The sequence below is a fragment of the Mastomys coucha genome, unplaced genomic scaffold (genome assembly GCF_008632895.1).
Source record: "Mastomys coucha isolate ucsf_1 unplaced genomic scaffold, UCSF_Mcou_1 pScaffold5, whole genome shotgun sequence".
In the NCBI taxonomy this organism is placed as follows: Eukaryota; Metazoa; Chordata; class Mammalia; order Rodentia; family Muridae; genus Mastomys; species Mastomys coucha.
In genome coordinates this window covers 72,456,664-72,470,815 of record NW_022196911.1, presented here as the reverse complement: position 1 = coordinate 72,470,815, position 14,152 = coordinate 72,456,664, and the positions used below count along the sequence as shown (strand labels likewise).

General features: G+C 39.9%; 1 protein-coding gene across 3 annotated transcripts in view; it reads left to right on the top strand.

Annotated features, from left to right (window-relative positions):
• Cpd (carboxypeptidase D) overlaps positions 1 to 14,152 on the top strand; it is an 88,559-nt gene that overhangs the window by 61,615 nt on the left and 12,792 nt on the right. For all 3 annotated transcript variants that reach the window (XM_031355087.1, XM_031355086.1, XM_031355085.1), the window contains 7 exons: positions 3,904 to 4,006; positions 4,414 to 4,556; positions 6,754 to 6,923; positions 8,734 to 9,057; positions 9,826 to 10,021; positions 12,640 to 12,775; positions 13,514 to 13,645. In XM_031355087.1, coding sequence (XP_031210947.1) covers positions 3,904 to 4,006; positions 4,414 to 4,556; positions 6,754 to 6,923; positions 8,734 to 9,057; positions 9,826 to 10,021; positions 12,640 to 12,775; positions 13,514 to 13,645 — 1,204 coding nt within the window. The remainder of the gene's footprint in view (positions 1 to 3,903; positions 4,007 to 4,413; positions 4,557 to 6,753; positions 6,924 to 8,733; positions 9,058 to 9,825; positions 10,022 to 12,639; positions 12,776 to 13,513; positions 13,646 to 14,152) is intronic.

The following is a 14,152-nucleotide window of genomic DNA, read 5'->3' as shown; positions in this document are numbered from 1 at the left end:
CTCTGGGTGTTGTGGGACTGGCTGCAGAGCTTGCACCCAAGGTCTGCTCTGGACCCCAGCCCAGACAGTAACGGGACTTTTAAGCATGCAAAGATCAGATGAGTGTCTCCTTCGGTGTTTGGGGTGATCAATCTACTTGTGAGTCTTTAGGTTCCTAGTCTGGGCTGCACGGGTGCTGAGCCGCAGGAAGGTCAAGTTCAAGTTGTCTGCCTTAGCAGACACCCCGGAGGGTCAATGCAGTCCCCAGTACTGCACTGCTTGCCTTCTTTAAGGTGTCTGCCCTTCTAATCCGCAGGTCCTGGGCGCCTCAAGGCCAGAGGAAGGCTCTCGGGGCAGAGAAAGTTAAGTTTCGGTGACTATTCAGCCTCCCACCGCCCTGGGCTGTTTTCTTAAGAAAGCGTGGAACCCCGTGCTTCAGCCTCAGGCTGGGAGCTTTGCCAGGTCACCAGCAGACTGAGGAGGCTGAGCTAGCCTGCGAAGGCTCTGCGGGCCACAGTGTTTCTGCCCGCCCCTCCCCGAGCACACAGGAACCAGCCCTGTCCTGGGTCCCGCGCTTCTCTGCTCACATATTTAGTTTATAAGCCTAATAAAGTTGGCTGAAGCAGAATTGATGCATTAAATTAATTCTTTTTGCCATATAGCCACAACCATACTTTACAAATAGTCTGTGTAGCCAGTCTTTACTACTTTGTGGGTTCTTGTTTCTTCCACCCTTCTTCACCCCTTTTTCTTCTACCTTTTCAAACCCTAACACTAGATAACAGACAAAAAAGGATAGAGGGGAAAGGGGCAGTGTTATCCCTAGACTACTGCCTGCTGATTAAGAGTGTCAAATTCCTTGGGACAAATTTGATCTTTGTCATCAAGAAATCTAATTTCTTCTTGTCGTTTCATCTTTGCACACAGCTACTTAACAACCCAACAACAACAACCCACCCCATCACTCAGGGCCCTAGAATTTATATATGCTCTGAAAAGTCCCCAGAATTCCAAACATCACACAACAGTAGAAACTACCAGGTTCTGGCAAGATCACAGGCAAATTATAGTCAGCTGCTGTAGGCAACCTGAAGCAGCCACATATCCTATACCTGGAATAAAGATGGAAACATGCTCTTACAATATTTCTGTGTTTTTTAAAGAAACCAAAATTCCAAAAATTTCACTCCAAGTCTATGGTTGTTTTCTCTTTTAACATTTGAAAACAGGTCAGTCTGATTTCTATATCAAACAAGAAGACAAACCCTACAACCATCTCAGTAGAGGAAAGGCAGTTGAATACTTGTAACAGAGACCTTAGGTCTGTTAAACCTAAGTTTTACTATCTGGCTCCCTGTGAATCCCTGCTCTCAGGAGGTGGATGATGAAGCAGAGGATGGTCAGTGATTCATTAAGATATTTGAAGTTTTAACATAATGTAGAAAAGGGTAAATAAGATTCTGTGTTTCTAAACTTCCTATATAATGAGCACAGTTACTTTTCCAAATCAAAATAATAAGATAGTGACTGGAAAAGTTGCACAGGTAGTAACAAGCATGATGACCTGAGTTCAGATGCTTGGCACCCACCTAGAGTCTGGGCACAGAGGACATCTCTAGCCCCAGCTCTGGGAAGGCAAATGGGAAGACTCCTGGAGCTCCCTGGCTAGCCTTGATGAAACCATGAGCTCCGAGATCAAAAAGTAAGGCAGAAAATGATTCAGAGAGGATACTCTTCAATCTCTGTCCTCCACACACATTAGTATGATGAATTATACTGACTTATTTTGAACCATATACACTCCCACATACACAAAGAAGTGTCAGTATGTGTGTGTGTGTGTGTGTGTGTGTGTGTGTGTGTGTGTGTGTAAAAATTTTAAGTAGTTCTAAGAAAAAAATGTCATGTTTGGACTTCAGTACTGGCTGAGATAGTTTCCAACACTGAACAACTGATCGGGTGTGTATCTCATTAGTTATGGATCATAAAGATTATTACTGCAACTCTGCTCTCTAATACAATCTTTTGTCATTCTACCTTCAAATCCCCTCTGCAAATGGACCTTGTAAGATTCATATTCAGAGTTGCTAATAAAAGAATGCACCTGTTTGTTTTTTTTTTCTTAAAAATTGTTACCTTCAAAAAAAAATGTTACCTTCTATTAGGTATAGAATATCTGGGGAACATGTACACAATAGTAAGAATTTATTATACCATCTGTCAAAATCAAAATTAATCAATCAGCTTGTACATATTCCCGTCATACTCTACACTCATTTGCTGTGACTTCACAGTTCTTTACCTTCATTTATTTCCTTAGGCTATTAAATTTTTTACATTTGTCTTTCTTCCTAGCCTAGACCTACACCATATCTCTCAGTGCTATTCCTAAGGATCCTTTGACTTACTCTTTGACATACCAAGTATCCCAAATACAGTCCTTAGTAGCAATGTCTTCATTTAGTTTCTGTAGCTATGATAAAGACCAACCAAAAGCAACTTTGGGAGGAAAAGGTTTACTTGGTTTACATATCCTGGGTCACAGTCTATTGAGGGAAGCCAAGACAGGAAATCAAGGCAGGAGCTGATGCAGAAGCCATGGGGAAATACTGCTTACTGGCTTGCTCTTTATGGCTTGCTCATCCTACTTTCTTACACAAATCAGGATCACCTGCCTAAGGGATGCAAGGTGGTCTGGACCCCCTCCCCCCCACTTCAATCCAAAACAATGTTCTCAACTGATATGTCTAGATTTATGTTGAGTTGACAAAACCAACCAGTCCAACCACCACCTTTCTTCTTTTTCTCATCATTACAGATATAACCCAGAGTAGTCACACATCTGCTACACTCAGCATTTCCTTACTGACCATACCTGAGCCCCAAGGCCTGGGGCCAGTGATTCATACTTTTAATCCCACTGTATCCTGCCTTCTCTGGGGTATCTGCTCCTAGAAAAATGATTATTAAAGTCCTCTGTCTTTGTTCACAACATTCTTTTTCTTGGCCAGTAAGTAACTTACTAAATGTAAAGGCTTACATAAACCTTAATAAACACCCATAATAAGTTTCTGTTCAGAGCTTGTTATTTTAAAGTTAAATGCCTAGTTCTCAGGGTGATAGGTCAATTTGATATTTTTCTCTTCATGCTTTTTTGTCCTTATTTCCTGTTGCCAAGTGGGGAGATGAAGCATTGGTTATCTTTTAGAGTTTAAAATCTTCCAGAAACTTCTTCCCCAGTCAAAAGTCATCTTCTCTCCTCTGGGTTCTTAATAGTGTTTATTTGTGCCTCCTCGGAACTTTAAGTGTGCACACATGCCAGACGCCAGGCTGGATACTGAAGACACCAGGACACAGATTGTTCCCATGGGTCTTGTCTAAAAGAAGAAAACAGCTGGAGAAATGGCAACACATAAATCAAAATAAGGAAAAACATGCCAGTACCCACTTTGTACCGTAATGTTGACTGGCTTGGTCTTGTCCAGACAACCACAGCTGCTATCACATCCAGCTCTCAACTTTAATTTCTTTCTTATAACTATATGTGAGTGTATGTGGATGTATGATGAGAACTGTCAGCCCCATTCTCTGTTCCAGTGCTGGAGAGCTTGAGATAGCCAAGGGACAGTGTCATCTCAGAAGCATACAGCACAACCCCAGCACTCCTGGAGGACTCTATGTGAATGTATATGTGACTCTGTGGAGTCAGTGTGGGTTCTAGGGATCAAAACTCAGGCCTCCACACAGTCAAAATCCAACAGATACAGAAAACTATACATGGAAAGTCTCACAACTTCCTATGGCAGTGTTCTCACACTTGGAACTCTCTTATATACCCTCTGGTAACCTTTGTACCTGTATCAAATAAAAACTGTAGAGGCAAACAAATACTAGTAAAGATTCTTTTTTTTTTTTCTTTTTCAGGAAAATTCACAGATGTTCCAAGGTAGACCTTGCAAGGATATGTACCTTAATGAATATTTTCCTCATGGGATAACCAATGGAGCTAGTTGGTATAATGTCCCAGGTAAATAAAGATCAAGGCCTGACAGTGTGGGTTTCTCACTCTCCTAGATGGTGCTGTTTGCTAATGATCTTTTTCAATTTTGAGAAAGAACTATTTTTTTCCTAGTGCCCAAGTGATTTAAGACATTACAATAAGCTTTCAACAGTTTTGCATTTGGTGTTCTTTGAATTCTACATAGACATATACTACATAGGTCTTTCATGAGCTAATGGGAAGACTGTGCAGCACCCTGACTGCTTTATGGAAATGCAGATCAAAGGGCTCTTCAGGGGTTTATTACTGTTTTTCAGTCACTGCAGAGCCAAGATAATTGGTTGTTGTTTTTTAGCTAGGAATAATTCTCACCTTGTAGAGTCTAAACTATTTAAAATGTATTCAAAGTGATGATTTTAAGTCCTTGTCTTTAGGTGGTATGCAGGACTGGAACTATTTACAGACAAATTGCTTTGAAGTAACTATTGAACTAGGTTGTGTGAAATATCCATTTGAGAATGAACTGCCCAAGTACTGGGAGCAAAATCGAAGATCTCTAATCCAGTTTATGAAACAGGTAACTACTCAGAAACAAGTGTGAGTCCTTCCAAGTCCAAGACAAGCTTTGAGTATAGGCTATACAGTGTATAGTTTTTATACAGTGAAGTTAGAGTATGTCTTTAAAATACTCTCATGTATATGAGTGTTTGTCTGCATATGTGTCTGTGCACCCCATGTGTGCATTGTCCACTGAGGCCCTGTGGTCCTGGCAAGCAAACCAGGGCCCTCTGCAAGAGAAGGGAGTGTCCTTTTGCCACTGAGCCATCTCTCCACCCCCAGGATATACCATTTCTAATTCTAATTTGTTTTAGTGTTGTGGGAAATTTAAAAATGATCACCCCTCAATCTCTCTTGCCCCGCCGGACCACATTCTTGTTTTCATGCCGGCACTGGCCCAGCCACATTACTATGTCTCGGAAGGGTCTTGCTATCTTCTCCTAGCTAGCAAGATCATCTCGCTTACATGCAACGTTCCACACACCCCACAATCAGTCATCTAGTGCCTAGTAGAAACATGACTCTTAAGTTTTAATTATTTAATCAGGTTTATATATCAATAAGATCACAATTTACAAGATGCCAATATAATAATTTCAGAGTCAAATGATAAAGATAACGTTTTAACCCAATTATTCTAACCCTATAAAAACCTTATCTACTTGTGGCTGTTTAAAACCATGCAGAGTCTGGATCATCTTCCTGTTTGTCTGCCTCCATGTTGATTCTCCTGCTTCCTCAGACCTCCTACCTCCTCATTCCTAAACTTCTAGGTCCACCTCCCTATTCCTGTCCAATTACAGACCTATCACTGCCCTAATGTGATTGGACAGAGAAAATGTTGCAACATAGTGTATTTGCCCTATTTCTGTATTCTAGTTTGTTTTGTATATTTACCTAGAAATTCATGGATATAGATGAGTTTATTTGTCTAAACGAGGAAGAAAATGAGTAAAGAAGGTAACATTTGCTGTGCTGCTTAGTGGTCACTGTCCTTCCTTCGCTGACGTGGATTAGCTACTTAGAAGCATTTGCTGGGCAATGGCTATGAAGGATACTCTTTTGTTGTCATTGTGTGTGTGCGTACACACATGCAATTGTATAATGGTTTCCTTTTATTTAGAAATGCAGAGTGGCCAACAGGTAAAGATGCTTCAGAAATGGTTAGCTAGAATAACCTAATATGTTATGTGATCACAGTTTTATCATTTTCTTAAGTTTATGTACTAGCTAATATTAAAAATATTTTGTGTTATGTATTGACATTTATAGAAAAGACATAAGAGTGGTACAGTAAAAACTCCTACTCCTACTGTTACTCCTAGGTTTAACAATTCTAACAATTTGCTGGTTTTGCTTTATTTATATGAAAAATACACAGGTGCATGTTTTTTGTTTGATTGGGTTATATGCTTGTTTTGGGCTGAACTATTTAGGTAGAAATTGGAGATATTGGGACATTTTGCCTTTAAATACATGGATATCTATTTACATTTATTTATATACTTACTTACTTGTTTATTTTAATTTTATGTGTATGGGTGTTTTGCTTGTATATGTCTGGTGCTTGTAGAAGCCAGAAGAGGGCATCAGATTCTCTGGAACTAGAATTACAGGCAGTTGTTAGTTGCCATGTGGTACCGGCATATGAACCCAGGTCCTCTAGAAGAATAGTTAGTGCCTTTAACTGCTAAGACATCTCTCTAGCTTCTACATATCTATTTTCTAAAAATAAAAATATTCTCCTATATATCATCTCTAAATGCTATTATCTTACCTAAGAAAATTATACCAACTCTCTAATATTACATAATTCCCAGTCTATATTCAAATTTCTATATACCCTACATGTAATTATATAGGTATATTTATAAGCAGGGTATTGTATATTTGATTTTTGTATCTCCTTGCCCTTTTTAATATAGAATATTCTTCCTTTTAAAAATAGTCCGTTCAAAACAGTTCTAGCGTGTTTTCTTTTATAGCATCCTATACTATCCTTACTATGTTCTTCACATGGCCTCTGCTTTCAGAGGCATTTAGAAGCAAATATATGTTTTAAAGAGCATTTACATTCAGCTCTACTGGGAACATTGAAGGTCTGGTAGCTCCATTGTTTACATTATTATCAATCTGTTAGTTTGGTTATGAGCTCCCAAAGTAATTAGATGGTTTTTTTTTCCCCTTAAAACCTGGTATTCTTGTCCTTTATACAGGTTCATCAGGGTGTCAAAGGATTTGTCCTTGATGCCACAGATGGTAGGGGCATATTAAATGCCACCCTCAGTGTTGCTGAAATTAATCACCCAGTGACTACTTACAAAGCTGGAGATTACTGGCGCCTCTTGGTCCCAGGGACATATAAAATCACAGCATCTGCCCGAGGGTAAGTGATGAAAGCTTGGGAATAAGAAAAACGTGGGCTTCCCTCTACAAGGTGATCTCCAGAGAGTTCCTCAAGTCTGCTGAGCAAAGCAGAGTAATGCAGGGAGGCTTAGCGCTAGTTTCACCAGTGAACACATGCTGCCTGTGGTGTTATACTGTCAGATAGGCTTCTGAAGTCATATTTCTTTGCCTTCCTCCACCCTGATCATCTGCCTTCTTCTTGTGACTTCTCTCACTATTAGTAGTAATTCTGCACATGCTTGCTGGAAGAAATAAATACTTAAGGCCATGCTACCCACAGAGAACCATTCTATGTCTTATATAGAATGTCAAGGTCTCATATGCACTCATTTTTCTGTGATACAGCATTGCTTTCATGAAAATTTCTGCTGATTGCAGGCTCTGAATAAGGCTATTTTTCTCTTTCTGTCTGTCTGAGAGACAGGGTCTCATGTAGCCCAGACTGACCCCAAAACTCTTGGTCCTCTCAAGTACATGCTGAACTAGATTTATTTATTAAAAAGAAGAAAATAAATGACTTCTTTCTTTTCTTTCTTCCTTCCTCTCTCTCTCTCTCTCTTTCCTTCTTTCTTTCTTTCAAAAACTAAAATAATCTGGCTGTCTTTATATTCCTTTACAACTGGTATAGAATTGGAAACACCTGTTTTATCTGAAACTTCTCTTTTGTTGTTGGTTTTGTTGCTGTTTTGAGGCAGGAACTGGTGATGTCCAGGGTGGCCGGGAATTTCTGATCCTCCCGCCTCTCCCTCTGGAGTGCTAAAGTTACAGGCACATCACTACACTCAGTTAGTTTTCTTTGTTCATGGTTTAGCAAGAGTAGGCACTACCACAGAATACTCTCCTCTCCTTTATAGCCAGTGCATTTGTGAAGTTAGGTTGAGCATTCATTGGAGGAAAGCTAAATACGAGGAGACACTTAGAGTTGTTAGGACCTTTCTTTCCACCAAGAACAGAGCTTTACAAGGTTATTGTTTTCTTCTACTTCGGCAGAATAATTAGAGGAACTAGAGCCGCCAGAGTGTCTGAGGAGCAGGCACAAATCATGTCATGGTATAGAATGTCCTGAGTTGCTACCTCAGGCTCTTCCACCCACATTCCGTAAACGATGGCAAGTGGATTCACACCCCAGGAACCTCTGGGTACCTGCAATAAGCTCAAACTTGCATTTAAAATCATATTTTACTTTTTTATTATTTTAAGTATATGAATATTTCACCTCCACATATGTCTGTGCATGCCTGTTACCCACAGCAGCCAGAAAAGGATGTTTGTTTGATCCATAGGTCTAGAGTCATTGATAGTTGTGAGCCACCATGTGGGTCTTGGGATTTGAACCCAGGTCCTCTGGAAGAGCAGCCAGTGAGTGCTCTTAACCACTGAACATCTCTCCAGCCCCTGAAATTCTGTTTGTTTGTTTCTTTGTTTGTTTGTTTTGAGACTGGGTCACTCAACATAGTCCCAGCTGTCCTGGAACCCACTATGACAACCAGGCTGGCCTCAAACACAGAATACTGTCAGCCTCTGCTAGGATATTAAAGTTGTGTACCACCATGCCCAGCATGAAATCCTAATTTGAAATTAGATCTTAGAAACTCATCCATATTATACATTTGCCTATGTTTGTTCTTTGTTAATTTTTTTAAATAATAAATTGACTCCAAGTTGAAAACTTGATTTTTTTGGAAACTACGTAAGTTTATTTCTTGAGTTCATTCATCCTCTACAGACCTCTATTTCCCAGTGCTGGAATACTGAGGAAGTGTGCATCTGACCTGTCTGCTTTGTTATAGGTATAACCCCGTCACCAAGAACGTGACCGTCAGGAGTGAAGGTGCTATTCAGGTCAACTTCACACTTGTTCGATCTTCAACAGATGCAAACAATGAGTCAAAGAAAGGCAGGGGCCATAGCACCAGCACTGACGACACCAGTGACCCAACTTCTAAGGAGTTTGAAGCATTAATCAAACACCTTTCGGCTGAGAATGGCTTGGAAGGCTTCATGTTAAGCTCGTCCTCAGACCTGTCTCTGTATCGATACCATTCATACAAAGACTTATCCGAGTTCCTGAGAGGACTTGTAATGAACTACCCTCACATTACAAATCTTACTACGTAAGATCACCCTGTTTTTCTTCCTTTGTTTAAGCGGGTTCATTCATGCTTTGCACCATTGAAAACGGTTCTTATGCCTACTTAGAGGGTTATTTTGGGGGAGCTGATGTAGGAGAGTTAGAGTCTTATTTCACAGGACATTTTTCTGACAGCGAGTCTTGTGCATTGGAGGAACTTCTTGTTAGATCAGTGATGTGTGGATGGAGCCTTCCGGGAGTCAGCATTTCTCTTCCTATCACTTCTTTCGGCTGATTGTCACTTGTATGCAGAGTTGCTGCTGCAGATTTGTATTCTTACTAAATGGTATTTAGCTTATTTTATTGTGCTGAGGGCAGTGGACACATTTTGGAAGGCTGAGCTCACCTGTCAAGGATGTTTATGCCAGAGCATATAAGCTGCACACCTACTGCATGAATAAACTATTATTCATACATTAATTTAGATTTTAAGAAGAGAGACTCCTACATTTAGTGTACTTAAATATTTCCATAATAAGAGTGGAGGCGATTCAGTGTGGAAGGCAGAGCAGGGCTTGCTGTGAGGCAAGAGGACTGAGCCCACAGGCTGCTGAACAGCCCTGCCTCTGAGTCTGGCAGTACTCTAGGAAAACTCCTCCTTCTAAGGTTTTTGGATACTGTGTCTCATTCCATAAAGAGTTTAAAGGCTTTTGTGCTTTGTTTTCTTCATCCCCATTTCTCTTAAAGTCTGTAAGTTGAGTTTAATATAACACTGAGCTACTCTCTGACTTTTGTTTCTGTTTTCTGAAAGTTTGGGACAGAGTGTTGAGTATCGTCACATTTGGTCCCTTGAAATCTCCAATAAGCCCAACATATCAGAACCTGAAGAACCGAAGATTCGTTTTGTTGCTGGTATCCATGGAAACGCTCCAGTTGGAACTGAACTACTTTTGGCTCTGGCAGAATTTCTTTGCCTAAATTACAAAAAGAACCCAGTTGTTACCCAAGTAAGAGAATAGTTTATTTTGCCATACTTCAAAGACAAAGGCTCTGGGATCATTGATATCAGGGCACCATTTAAAACTTCTAAATTTCTTAGTAAATTTTACACAGAAACACTTTTAGTATGTTGTGGTACTATAAGAAAGAAAAAGAACCATCTTTGTATATATTCACTGTTCATAGTGTCTTTCTAGTATATTTCTTTGTATATGTTGAGAGGCAAAGAACAAAAAAGTACTGAAAGTTTCCATTCAGTCCAGTACCCCTGTAAGCTGAGGCTCCTGTTATCCTTACCCACGTTTCTGTGTGCTCTAACTTGAGGATCTGCCATTCTCAGTTACTTATAGATAAGTCATTTTACTGAAAAATACAGCAAAAGACATAATTCTTTTTACCTTTTCAGGTAATATATAAAGTCATTGGGGATCTTGGCTGCAAGCAATTGCATACAAACTGGTAGAGCATTATCTAATTTAGCCATCTGTGGCTATAGAAAAGAGGTCTGTCCTAGGAGCTTAGTTGTATATGATTAGGAAGCCTTGATCTGTGTTGTTGTAAGGAAAGGAGGACAAGAACATTCATCCATTAACACTGCTTATATTGAACTTTGGAAAGGTGGGAAGAGCGAATACTTGTTGAGTATACACTGACTGTGCCAAGCACTATTGCTCAGTACTGTGTATGCTCAGTACTTTGTATACATTGTTGCTCGGTCCTCATCCTTGCAAGGCTGGGAATCCCAGTAACACAAGTGTAAACTGAGCAGAGGTATTGGTTAATTTACTAAACATCTGAAAGCCAGTAATTAGTAAAACAAATCTAAACCAACATATAGTCTATTGTTTGTTTTCTTTTTCTTGTAATTAAAAACAAACAGCAAGCGTATCTTGTGCTAAAGCCCATGCAGTGTTGCTAATAGTGCACCGCCTTCCCCCAAAGGAACCGGGGAAGAACTGCTGTCCTGATGACCATCCTAGGTGAGATCAGACTTGGTCAAAAAGTATTTTATTATCTCCAGCAAAGTTGATTCCATTGACAGCTTCTTACAGGTTGCAAAATTCTCTCCCAGACACTTTTTGTTTGTTTTCTTTTAAAAAAGACTGTATCTAAGACAGTGAAATCCCTGGCTGTATATTAGAAATATCTTAGAACCTTTAAAAACGCCAGTGCCTTCATCCCCAGGAGGCATCAATATTTCCTTTATAACTCCTTAGGCCTTCCTCCCTAACAAGAAATAGACTGCTACAGCTTTAGGCTATTTATTTGTTTGAGACAAAGTCTCACTATGTAGCCAAGGTTGTCCTTGAACTTGCTATAGAGCCCAAGTTGGCTTCCAACTCATAGCATTTCCACCTTCACCTCTGAAACTGTGGGGTTATAGTGTGTACAATCACACACTACAGATTAAACTCGGGGCTCATACATGTTAGGTACATGCTCTACCACTGAGTTAAACCCCAGCCCAGGTTGTTCTCATATATAGCCAGAGTTGTACCTACTGGTCTTATGGTAGAAAGAGACCATATCATAGGTAAAATACTTTAGCAGGAATCTCAGAGTGTCTGAAGCCAGTCTGGGACATGGTGGAACCTGACAGAAGAGAAAGGAGGGGATGGGATGCAGAGATGCTGTTGAGTGGGTCGGTGGTGAAATGAAATTTACCTTAGAAAGAATCTCTCAAAGGCAAATTTAAGAGCCAGTGAGCTAAAGGTCTCACATGTTTTCAGAAAGGGTTTATTGTGCCTCTTGGTTTGAGGCGATGAGAGCCCATCATTGTGGTGAAGGCCTATAGTGGTCCAGAGTAGGAGGTGGCCAGTCACATTGGGTCCAAAGTCAGGGTGCCTAGAGATGGAGCCATCTTCTGCTTGCTTCCTTCTTTTCCCCTTTTTATTTTGTCTGAGACCCCTGTCCATGGGATGGTGCCACTGACATTGAGCATGGGTCCACAGTTAAACTTCTCTTTTTCTGAGGTGTGTCTAAGTCCATTCAAAACGACAATGAAAATTAAATGTTACACTATCAGAAATTTGAAGCACTTCAGAAATTATTTCAATGTCCCATGTGTAGGCATTAATGTCTGTGGACACACTGTTGTCAACTCTCTTTGTCTGAAAAAGCACTGCTATTTTCAGATTTTATATTCCCTCTTGTAATCCAGAAAATGACCCCACTATTATTACTAAGGCAGTGATCAGCAAACATACTCTATAAGGGCCAGATAGTATATAATTAGGCTTTGCAGCAGCAGACATTCTGTAGCTGCTCAACCTTACAATTATAATGCACTAAGTAATTAAACATAAAGGAATGGACTTGGTTAGGTTCCAATAAAAATTTACACAGGAAAGCAGCCAGCAAACTGGATTTTCTGTCAGGAGTGCTTCTGTGACCACTAGTCTTTGTCTCTAAGAGGCTATGAAGAACATTAGTTATGCAGTATTGTCTCATTTCTTTTAAAGTTTGTTTGAAGCAAATAAAAATTGTATTTTACACTTCAGTTTCTTTTAGTGTTTTGCCCTTTAAAATAACTATTTAAAATAAGCAATAAAGACTTTGTGTTTGAGGGAGGTACCTGTCAGTTCCACACAGAGCTAATGAACTCTTGATTTCTTTTTTATTTTAGTTGGTTGACAGGACTAGAATTGTGATTGTTCCCTCTCTGAATCCAGATGGGCGAGAGCGAGCTCAAGAGAAAGACTGTACCTCAAAAACTGGGCACACAAATGCCCGCGGCAAAGATCTGGACACAGACTTTACAAGTAGGTCTAAACTTTAGGCCATTCACTACTTTTGAACTGAGTCTTTGTGTGCTAGGGGATGGGTCAGCCCCACTCTGTGGATGAGGAATGGGGTGCTTGCTAGTCTAGGCTGTGAGTGTGAAGTATAAATCAGTATAGACATTCAGAAAACATTTTAAACATTTTTTCTTTCACTTTGCAAAATTAATTGAAGTTTTGTGTGTGTGTGTGTGTGTGTGTGTGTGTGTGTGTGTGTGTTTAAGAAACTTAATTGAGATTATTGGGGTGTTCCAGTGCCTATAGAAGGTAGCAAAGGCCCTCTATTTCTCTACCCTTCTGAATATGTGTATATACTCAGTATATATGCATGCTGTTATATGTAATACACTAATGTGCACACATTATCTCAAACTATGCACAGCTTGGAATAACCACCCTCTGAGAATATGTCTGTCTTGCGTGAGGCAGCATATGGTGAGACAGTTGCCCACAAATTTTTAGTTTTTGTTGTTGTTCTAGGTAGGACTTCTCTCTGTGGCCCTGGCTATCCTAGAACTCACTCTATAGATCAGTCTTGAACTCAAGAGATCTACTTGCCTCTGCCTCCCGAGGACTGGAACTAAAAGCATGCACCAACACTGCATAGCTACCTACAAGTTTTGTAAGCCTGCATTGTGATGGAATCCAAATAGAGCATTTTTTTATACTTTCACAAAAATGTAAAACTTGATATTTTATCTTTAACTTTTCTGTTTTTAGGTAATGCTTCTCAGCCTGAAACCAAAGCCATCATTGAGAACTTGATTCAGAAACAGGACTTCAGCCTTTCCATTGCCTTAGATGGTGGCTCTGTGCTGGTCACATACCCGTACGACAAGCCAGTACAGACAGGTATGCTGAGTACTGGTTCTCACATGTAGTATTTAATCCTGGTAGGACATTCCAAGTCACTAAGTAATACTCCTTCTGAAAGCTTTTCAGTAATGAGCATTTGCTTTGCTTTATGCTCAATAAAATTGTCCATTTTATTTGAGCAAAAAAATATATCAAATTTTATTTGAGCATGAAAATAGCCTTAGAAAATTATCCATACTGTACTTAAAGAATTCAGGCAGGTTGGAGAGGGAAGACCCAATAGAGGCCAAGCTATATTGAATGGCAGCATCTGGTCATATCTGTTCAATAAGCTCTACTGTCAGGTGTTGAGAAATCACTGTTTGTAGATTTTGGTTTTTTTTTGTTTGTTTGTTTTTGTTTTTCGGTTTTTAGAGACAGGGTTTCTCTGTGTAGCACGGGCTGTCCTGGAACTCACTCTGTAGACCAGGCTGGCCTCGAACTCAGAAATGATTTTGGGTTTTTTATTTGTTTATTTGTTTGTTTTTTGTTTTTTGGGTTTTT